Source organism: Clytia hemisphaerica, unplaced genomic scaffold (genome assembly GCF_902728285.1).
Source record: "Clytia hemisphaerica strain Z4C2 unplaced genomic scaffold, Clytia hemisphaerica genome assembly, whole genome shotgun sequence".
In the NCBI taxonomy this organism is placed as follows: Eukaryota; Metazoa; Cnidaria; class Hydrozoa; order Leptothecata; family Clytiidae; genus Clytia; species Clytia hemisphaerica.
Genome location: NW_027103839.1, coordinates 1316532 through 1327505, shown reverse-complemented (window position 1 = coordinate 1327505; position 10974 = coordinate 1316532). Strand labels below are relative to the sequence as shown.

The following is a 10974-nucleotide window of genomic DNA, read 5'->3' as shown; positions in this document are numbered from 1 at the left end:
AAATTCTTGAGAATAATAATTTACTGACTTCTTTTTTTACTGTTTAAAAGGAAATTATTTGCTGGAAAATTACTCTGAACAAAGATAATTCATAGAATTGTAAAATTAATTGAATTTGTGAAGTCACATCATTCCTTGACTTTCTAAAACAAAAATTTATCAAGAATCGAATTTTACCTTTAGTCTGCAAAAACGAAAACGGATTCACTTAGGTCATAACAAAAATTCCAAGATGGCGCACAGGAGGGCAGATAAAATGGGTCCTCGAAGAAAACAAGAGGACAAACACCTCAAAATCTTGAGAGATCTTGTTACCCAACCTCAAAACAAGAAATGCTTTGATTGTGGACAAAGAGGACCAACCTATGTAAATATGACGATTGGAGCATTCGTTTGCACTTCCTGCAGTGGACTTTTGTAAGTTTTTTTATAAAACCAAAGACGGTGTACTCTACGACCCTCGACATGGCCCGAGAATTCTCGGGCCTCTTCGGGCCATGTTCGATTATTTTGGCCCGAACATCACCCGAGTCATTCGGGCCATGTTCGGGCCATGTTAAATGTTAAATTGATTCAGCATGTCCAGTCAAACGAAATAGTACAAAATAAGATTTGTCTGTTTTGTTTATATCGCTCAAAAAAACTTTACGAGCTTCCCGTGGACACGCTTCAGTTTAAAACCAGGACCAGTTTACTAGCAAATATTTCCACCCTAAGTATATTTATAACTATGTTTTCATACCAAATAAGACATTTAATATTTATATGAATTTACAACATTCATATATTTAATATAATTAAGAGAAACCAAGTTTTTCTCAAAGAAAATGTTTAAAAAATTCAGTCCTGAAATTACACGAAGAAGAAAGATTAAATCATGTTTTCAAAAATTGGCCCGAGTGTGGCCCGAATTCTCGGGCCAGCACGGGCCATACTCGGGCTTTACGCGAATTCCAATAAAAGTTTTGGCCCGAGAATTCTCGGGCCATGTCGAGGGTCGTTGTACTCTAAACTAAAGAACCCTGCTGACGCACCGGACTGTCCGGTGTATTTGTTGGGTGCTGCATACAGGGAATTTTGGATGCTGGACATTTAGGTCAATTTTCAATGTTTTTGAGCACTTTCCTCCGAAAGTAACTTTTTTATTTTGTTGAGCATAAATTTTGATCTAACGAATCGAACTTATTAATAAATGACCCATCAAAATTTAAGTTAATCTTTCTTCTTTTCAATGAAATAGGAATGGGTACCTTTTAAAATTTTTAGATTTCTAGAAAATCAGTTTTAAAAAGAGAAACTTTTTTGTGGCGCACCCGGCAGTGTAGACCTAACTCTTCATACAAAAATTACGGGAAGCGCATGACTTTGTACCCTATGCTGCACTCAAGCACTTGGGCCAAAATCCCGGGACAAAAAATCAGTTTTTTGAAGTTTGCAAAAAAACGCCACATAGAAGATCTTTCAAATTCAGTATGTGAATATATCAGTAAAAAATACAACTTTTCTATTTTTCCTTTTTTTTGCAAAAGTTCTAGTAATGAAAATAAAGGGATATTGATAATTGAATACTATCCATTGATGATCTGCGGCACCATCGTAAAGCTAGAATCGCTTCGCGTACTCTTCGCTTGAGAAAATGATTGACAGATTGTAGTTTTTCATCCCCGCGGTGCGCGCCGCGCGGGAGCTTGGGCGCTCTGCGAGAGTTCTCGGCTCAATCCTCGGACCGCGCTAAAATGGTAGACTGAGCTGTGATAGATCATTTCGATGGAAGTTGTTGGAATGTTTACAAGGCTCTTGACAGAATATTGTTTGTTTTATTGTCAATGATGACAGTGCCGTTATAAATTTTGTTAGATCTGACAAATGGATGTTTGTAAGTGCACTTTATAGTTTTGATTCCCATTGAAGAATCATATTCTGGTTTTCATGTTATTAGATGCTGTTTTAGAGCTTTAGAGCTACACTGCTACACTTAGACAATAATTTGTGTTTTTCCGAAAAATTCTAAGTGTAAGTGTTATGATTGGTGTTACACGTCTGTTCGTTGGCTTTTAAAATCTGCTCCCCACAGAGTTTATGATTTCTAGGGGGTCAATTTTCACTTAGTAGCAATAAACGCCCCTTCAGATAAACGTCTCCCCTCTAGGAGGGGCGTTTATTTGAAACATGTAGCAGTAAAATAGTATAATATGTAGGAAACTTAGATATGTGATAGTATTTGTATTCTTTCAGTATAGACCTTTTTTCAAAGAGGATGTCCTGTTGAATAATTATGTAGTCCAGCCATGTAAACAATGATAGAGCCATGCATAATTACTGTATCATGCATATTGTAATAATTAAGCATGGTTTTATCATTGTTTTTCTGCTGGACTACATAATTATTCAACAGGGTGGCCTCTTTGAAAAAAGGTCTATTCCAACTGAGTTTTACCCATTTCAACATCCCAAATTGATATTATTTATACTAACTGAAAAGGCAGAATAAGGTTCATAGTGGGCACCCCCCCTGGATTCTGGGGGGGGGGTTGAGGATTTTCAGATTTTTAAAAATAGGTGGGGGTTGGGTTGATGAGGAATTTCAGGTGGGGGTAACCCTATGTAGGTGGGGGTAACATTTTTCAGGTGGGGGTTGTCAAGTTTTCTGTATTTAACTTCGTTTGATTTTGTACTTTTTTGTCTTTTTCAACTTTCCACATACTATACTAGATGAAAATATAAACAAATGACTGTCATAAGTTCTGAAGGTTAAAAAGAGTTCATCCATTACCTGTGACATATGTTTCCTAAAGGAAAAAAGGATAAACTGTTGAATTTTCAGGTGGGGGTTCGAAGATTTTACAAATTTAGGTGGGGGTTGCTGAAAAAGGTGGGGGTTGGGCTGATATGAGATTTCAGGTGGGGGTAACCCTATGTAGGTGGACGTGACCTTTTTCAGGTGGGGGTTGGAGGGGTGTTGCCCACTATGATGTTAAATGGTAATATTTTCAAATCTAAAGGAGCAAATTTGGGCCAAACTCCCTAAAATAGAGCTTTTGGATTTTGTGCACAATAGCCTCATTATTTTTTTTCTGATTTTTTACTCAATGATACGAAATGTTGATCCTCAAAAAAGTTTTCATTCAGGCTTATTGGTTAGCCCGGTGACCCTTCAAATGCCTTTTTTCTATCCAACGCTTAAGATAACAAAAATATTTCTCTTCACTTTCGTTTTGTCGTTAACCAAAAAAAAGTACCCACAATGCCTTGTTTTTTACAAAGCTTCATGAATGAGGATGAAAAACAAAAGTGGAATGTTTTTTGAAGCTCTCAGCGTCGAAATTTCTGCTAAATGATATTTTTTATGTTTATTTTCACTCACATCTTAGCTGTAATCACTCTTTTTGGATCAATTTTAAAAAACTTATTTTAGCAAGAAGACACAGTAGCACCAGTTGTGTAACCGTTTTGTGTTGAATTAACATTGAATAGAACTTCCAAGCTTTCATATGTGATACCATTTTAAGCTTTTAAACTTTCTTTATAGCACTCTGAGCTGAACAAAACTGTTTTTTTTCAGATTGGATTGTCAGCATCTATCTTAATAGGGCTTAGAAAAACATTTGAGAGTTAAAAACATGACAAAATCAATCATATTTCTTTTCTGGCAAATTTTTGTATTGCTCCACAACAGAGTCTATTTTGGTTTGTTTATATTTCACCACAAGCAATTAAACAACTTGTATACAACCTAGTTTTCTACTTTCTACCGGGTGCGCCACCAATAAGTAACCCACTTTGATTTGATATTGTAGGCAGTAGAAAAGAGATTTTTCAAAGATTGTTTTGGAATCATTCAGAGAAAAATCTAACTTAAAATTTGGTGTATTAATTTTAAATTTTACTTCATTGGTTCAGATATTATGTTCAAAAACCTAAAATGTCAATTTTAAAAAATGTCAAAAAAGCCGAAAAACGAGAGTATCAATTGATGAGAGAAAGGACTTCTTTCACCAAAACATTAAAGTACAAAGTCTTGGTGGGAAAAATAATGTTGAATCAAATCATCATTGGGTCTGACCAATAAAGTTAATAAGCCATTTGACATTTCTCAGGGATTTTTTGAGCACTTTTTTTGTCAACGTGTACCAGCCAAAATACTCAATTTAAGATTGAGTTTTAGAAACTCAATCCAAATACTTTTAGCAAAATTTAACTTTTGTTCATACCTTTGCTGAGCAGATTAAAAAAAAACTACCGGGTGCGCCACAAAAAAGTTTCTCTCTTTAAAACTGATTTTCTAGAAATCTAAAAATTTTAAAAGAACAGTTTCTATTTCATTGGAAAGAAGAAAGATAAACTTAAATTTTGATGGGTCATTTATTAAATTCGATTCATTAGATCAAATGTTATCCTCAATTGAATAAGAAAGTTACTTTGAGAAAGTGCTCGAAAACGTCGAAAATCGACCTATTAAATTTTTAGATTAAAATTGGCAATCGCAATAGCCTTTACATGATTAAAAGCATTTTTCAGTAATTTAAACACATAAATTTCGAAACTGAAAGGCCGAAAGGGTTTAAATCTTCATCAAAATCACTTCAATTTACTTTTACCGAAATTTTCCTCCGATTTTTGGTTTTTGATTGGATAAAGTCTATTTAAGGCCGGATACATCTCGAAACCCATATTTGATGGATGTTTTTGAATTTTACCAGATTTTTTGGCCTTTTTGAACAAATGTTCCTCCTTGTATTGAATTTCAACCTTCCTTTACATAACAAAAGGTCATTTAGACAGCTAATTATCATTTTTAATGACTGAAACGAAGATTATGATGTATCATGTAATCATGCTACTGTTTAATTTGATAGGTCAATTTTTAACGTTTTTGAGCACTTTCAGAGAGTAACTTTTTTATTTAATTTAGCATAACTTTTGATTTCACGAATCGAATTTAATAAATGACCCATCAAAATTTAAGTTTATCTTTCTTCTTTCCAATGAAATAAGAATGGTTCTTTAACAATTTTTAGATTTCTAGAAAATTAGTTTTAAAGAGAGAAACTTTTTTGTGGCGCACCCGGTATTTATTAACTATTTACAAAAACGGCCCCAGCTCAAAGTGCTTCGAAAAATCCCTGTTTTTGTCTATCAATCACATCAGATCAATCATTGTATGATTGGGTATTTTTACCAATCTAAGCCAAGTCACCAATCAGAATTTCTGTGGGGCTATTATAGTCACACTTAGAGCACACTAGAGCTCTTGGTCTCACCTTTCTAAATAAGAAAGTTTGGCTGGAAATGTATTTTGTTGTCTGTTAAAGAATTTGTTTAATATCATAGTTCTTTTGTTTATTTTAACAGACGGGGCTTGAATCCCCCTCATCGCATCAAATCTATATCAATGGCAAGTTTTACACCACAAGAAATGGAATTTCTACAATCACATGGCAATGAGGTTTTACTAATTTTGTCTTTATTTTTCTAAACTTTTTTAAATCGTTTTTCTTTGAATTGATGTCCCTATTTGCAACAAACCAAAATGATAAGAACTATTGATTTTTTAATTGTGATTTGACAAATTTGATTTTTTATACAGCATTGCATCCTGATTAGTGTTTTCAATATTTTCTCTCTTCCATGTTCATTCAAGGTTTGTCGGAGTACATGGCTTGCATTATGGGAGTCAAGTGCCGCACCTGAACCAGATTCTCGTGAAGAACAAAAAGTGAAAGATTTCCTTGGGAAAAAATATGAAAGGAAAATGTGGTACAGCAGTAAACCAAAGGCAAAAGCACAAGCAGCAGAACCTGAAGCAAAACCGTTGAAAACATTGTTGGGTGAAAATTCCCCTCAAGTTATTGTAGGCTCTAAACAAGAACAAAAGTCTGTAAGTAAAACAATTGAGTTTTGAGCTGAGTTGTTGTTTTTAAAAATTCTGAGTATAAAATTCCATAAAGTTTAATTCAGCATGAAAAGTTATCCACAATAATAATAAAGTGATTATTTCATAATAATGAAATTAATTATCAAATATCATCTATACCAATACTGAAATATTCCAGCATTCAATCATTTCTACTTATAGGCATCTATAAAATTACCACAATCTGCTGCACCTACCCCTCAACAACCTGTGTTACACCAACCTGAGAAGAAATCTAATTTCGACCTCCTTGGTGACCTGAGTGGTGACCCTTTTGCTTCATCTGCTCCACAACCCACAGCAAGTAGTACGTAATGAAATTCCTTTTTAGAAACCTGTAAACTTTGGTTCTTTAAATGCATTAATTTTGATTCTTTCATATTTTGTGGAGTCTTATCCATTGATTTAAATTGTTTGAAGAAAATCAAAAGTCTAAATTTTCAATTTATCAATAAAAACCAACAAATAAAATGTTGAATATTTTCAGACTCTGCAGATGCTTTTGGAGTGTTTGCACAGCCACCACCAGCTCAAAACCAACAAGCACAACAAGCGCCACTTTTTGATGCTTTCGGTACCTCTTCTACAGCTGCACCAACAACAAGTCAACCGACAGCAAACGCTTCTTTTGATTTCTTTGCTTCTTCCGCTGGACCAGTATCGACAGCTTCCTCTTCTGCTACTGATTTCTTTGCCATGTCTTCGAATACAAGTCAACAACCAGCAGCATCCTCGTCTGCATTTGGAGTGACTTCTGATGCAGGTAATCTCATCGAATGCCAGTAGTCTTTGAAATGGTAACAATGAACAATTTTGAAAATAATTGATTACAATCTCGTGCTCAATTAATTGTTTATAGCAGAAGTTCCCCTGCACAAGTGCACATATTGTTTTAGACCCCCTAAAAGATACATTATCTTTCTTGATAATAATAATATTGATACTACTATTTTTTCATTTTGTAAGGTCTTTCAGTTGGAAACAACAGCGGTGGAGATAAATATGCTGCATTCGCTGATCTAGGTACATCCTCCACATCAATATTCGAGAGTCAATCCTCCTCAATATTTGGTAGCAGTAGTTTTGGATCCGCTCCAGTATCTTCCAGTACACAGTCAATTTTTAGCAACAATAACCCTATGAACAATACACAACAACAACAATCAAGTAACAATATATTTGGAGCACAACCGACACAACAACCTTTTCAACAACAAGGACAAATGTCAAATTTTTCGCAACCGCAGGTGCCTCAACAGGCACAACAGAATCCGTTTATGACTTCGAATAATGCTCCTCAACAGCCAGCCCAACCACAAAAACCATTGAATCCGTTCCAAAATTTCTCGGCATCTGGCGGAAGCACAATGTCACAAGCAGCACAGCTCGATAATTTTGGTTCCAGCATGGTGAACAATCAGAACAACTCTTGGGGCACAACCGCCTCTAGTGCAAATAGCCAATCTTTCTCTAGTAACAATATGTTTTCAACTCAATTTAATGCTCAGACATCTAATACTGGGTTCAGTATGCAAGCAAACCAAAATGCATCAACACAGCCTGTTTATTCCAATAACACAAATTACACTCAACCGCAACAACAACCCCAAACACAACAACAACAGAACTTTGGTGGTAATATTTTCCAACAACAACAGCAGCAGCAACCGATCAGTCAAAATAACATGTTTGGAAATTCACAACAAAATGCACAACAAGCTTTTAATGCAGGACAACAGTCAAATGGCTTTTCTTCACAACAAAGTTTTGGCAATTTTGGAGCACAACAACAGCAGTCTGCAGCACCTCAGAAACCATTTGGTGGGGTGCAAATGCCAGGTTTTGGACAACAACCTTTTCCTCAACAGCCACAACAACAACAACCACAGCAACAAAATTTTGGAACCTGGGGCCAACAACAGCAGGTACTCATTTTTTGAATAGTTTTATCCAAGAAGTTCGACTCAAAGCCAGAAAATCCTTTAATTCCTTACGTATTTATTGACATGCTGACGTGACTTATTGTCCATTTAATTGAAATTGATTTTTACAATTTCGAGGTTCCATTTATACCACTGTTTGTGGCAGAAAGTAAGCACAGGTATTATGTATTTTGAACTAATTAGAAGATTCAACCAGTAGCATTTTCAAGGGGTGTCGGAAAATTTGTGTAGGAGAGCGCAATTTTGTTACGAAGTTATTATCTTTTAATGTTATGAAAAGATAGTTACTTTGTCATAAAAATCTGCTCTCCTACGCAAATTTTCCGACACCCCTGAGAACCCTACTGTTCAACTAAAGCCAGACAATGACCACCCTAATGCCTTCATAATAAAGTTTCGTCACCATTCTTTTCCAGGCCATTCCACAACAACAACAGCCAGCAGTAAAATTATCCAATAACCCATTTATGTGATATGCAAATGGTTACAAAATATAAAGAAGAAGTGGGCTATAGGTGATTCCAAAACAATACGATTTGGTGTTTCGCTACGTTTCTGGCTGTATACCGTAACTTGTATTTGAATACCTGTAAGGGTATCAAAAAGAAGTATTTGGTGGTCAGAAATATACATGATTCTAATGGATCATTAGAATTCGATTTTGGTGAACTCTGAACCCTTTTAGGATTGGGCTAAAAGGAGAAGAATCAAAATTCATAACACTTCTTACTTTTTGAACTAGCAATGTTCTGATTATGTCTTGATCAATTTTTTTTTCCGATTAGTGATTTGAGGAACTGAAGGGTCATTATGATAAACTTCATGGTTTTTTTGCTTACAACTCTTTGTAGAATTCAAATTAGGAATAAGGCAGAGTACAATAATTTTCTATAAAATTTCCATACTTTATATCGCGTTTTTATCGTTAAGACATTTTATTACTGGAGAGAGAAATGCTGATCTTTTTCTAGTCTAGTTCTGTTCTGTGATAGTATAATATTTATCAACTCATATCTTAGACTTTATAAAAAGTGCTGAAATATGATTGTTTAGTTAGAAACTATTTTTTGCCCAAATTTCTCTGTAAGTATAATATTGATGCATTCAAAATATTTCAACTGTAAAAATTTAATTTTTTATACTTCTTTTTCCTTTTTTTTTCAAATCTAATAACATTTCTCTTTATGATTGTTTTCTTTATGACCAGAGTAGAGTCAATTAGAATACACTTCCATTGGAAAGGCTTTGGTTGCAAGTTTTGATCAATTTTAAAAACGTCGATTGCACTATAAGGCCAAACAAAAATCTCTTTTGAAACCAGAATTATGACAAAAAGAAGGTATGCAATTCTTCATTTTTTTCACATGGCCTTCTTACAGCAACTTTACTTTGAGGAATAATTTTCATAGTTTATCAGATTTTGGGAACGCTTTTGCGCGCTTTTGTTACAATGGTTGTCAACGAGTCAATAATGTTCGATCAAATTTCTTGTAATACAGTAGTTAAGTTTTTCAATTGGAAGATATTACTGCCTTGGTTCTCTTATAAGACAGCAAATTATGACCTCTTTAGCTTTTAAATGAAAAATATATTAGAAAGACAGAAAAAGATTATATTATCAGAATTTATATTACTACTCTTCTGAGAAAAATATTTGGAAAAATAATCAATACATGTTTTTCTTTTATAAGCATAACGTTTATAAGCATATGCAGGCTCAGTTTTTGGTACCTAAACAATGGCTCTATTGTTTGAGAACAATAGAATGCTAAGCATAATGCGAGCCTGATATAGGGACAGACACTTGCTTATAAAAAAAACATGTATTACGAGAAGACAACAATATCTTTACAATTTGTAATTATTACTATTATAACCCTCTTTTGTTTATTATTAGTATTACTTAATGACATAATTATTATTTACGTGGTTTTATATTTTGTTATCATCTTAATTGTAAAGAATATGAGGAATAATAAACGATTTATTTTTTTGAGAAAGGAATATGCAATAAATCCTAGTTTACTGACATGATGAAAAAGGGAAAAGGGGATCGAACGAGAGCGAGTGGGATGAGTCGATGCGAATGTTCATGTTTTAAAATCAAAAGAAAGTGTTTCTCATGGTAAGGATAGTAGTCTGTTTGATAATGGCTTAAGAATTTCGGGAGATCTGTTCGACATCGTATAAAAAGGATCATTATTTTTTTTGGTTAAAAAAGTATGCTGATCTGTTAGATTTCAATTTCTGCGTTAATTTCATTTTTGTTTTTTAGGTCTAAATGAAAATACTAAAATTGTTCCAAATAAACATATAGCTTCTGGTTTGTTTTGTACCTCAATAATTTTTATGGTTCTGGATCATCTTCAGTCATGGTATGGATTGACAAGACTGTCTTGTAATCTTTCTTAAACACAAGGTAAACATTCGATCTTCCATAAATTTGTTGACAAAGCTCCTAATATTGTTGTTTTCGTATTGTTGCATGTTCATGTAGATGCAATTGACTAAACCTTTTTTTTTGACGAGACACTAGAATGCTTGCTAAAAGGTTGGATTACCTATCATTGGTTGTTTGTTGTCTCCGAATGTCAGTAGTTTTGATGTAGATGAATTATATACGGGGCACCTTCCATTCAACTAATTGTCTACCTATCATGGCCTCTTATTCTAACTGCACTATCAGTTATTTCCTTCACATTTCTTCACGTTCAAAAACGAAATGCTTTCATTTTTCACCACACTCTCCTCTAAAATTACAAAATAAGACTTAGTTTTTTTTTCCCTTAAAAAATACACAATGGACAGTTTGTATTCTACCTGTCATGGTCTCCTGTTCACATTGCACTATCCCGTTATCTCCTTCATAATTTTCCATGTTCAAAAACGATATGTTCAATTACGAATGATCACAAACTAATAAAAACTTTTCATTATTTCTCACTAAAAGTCTTACACACATTTACAATAACTCTAATTTAAATTTCACATATTCAATATTTTTTAGGCTCATCATGCTAAAACGAATTATTTATTTATGATAGATCTCAATCTCATATCATCTTTGAGATTTCTAAACCACATGCTAAATTATGTTTGAGTTGTCCACAAACTCCT

General features: G+C 34.0%; 1 protein-coding gene across 1 annotated transcript; it reads left to right on the top strand.

Annotated features, from left to right (window-relative positions):
- Positions 1–102: 102 nt before the first annotated feature.
- LOC136807412 (arf-GAP domain and FG repeat-containing protein 1-like) lies at positions 103–9840 on the top strand. Its single transcript, XM_067063994.1, has 7 exons — positions 103–417; positions 5353–5446; positions 5642–5878; positions 6077–6221; positions 6402–6677; positions 6881–7839; positions 8274–9840. The coding sequence occupies exons 1-7, from the start codon at positions 233–235 to the stop codon at positions 8328–8330; spliced, it is 1953 nt and encodes a 650-aa protein (XP_066920095.1). The 5' UTR covers positions 103–232; the 3' UTR covers positions 8331–9840.
- Positions 9841–10974: the final 1134 nt, after the last annotated feature.

Bases quoted from the DNA above. Each gene is read 5' to 3' on its own strand.
- LOC136807412 (XM_067063994.1), top strand. From the start codon at position 233: ATGGCGCACAGGAGGGCAGATAAAATGGGTCCTCGAAGAAAACAAGAG. The intron at 5,447-5,641 runs GTTTTACTAATT...TGTTCATTCAAG, and splicing joins TACAATCACATGGCAATGAG to GTTTGTCGGAGTACATGGCT. The intron at 6,222-6,401 runs GTACGTAATGAA...GAATATTTTCAG, and splicing joins TCCACAACCCACAGCAAGTA to ACTCTGCAGATGCTTTTGGA.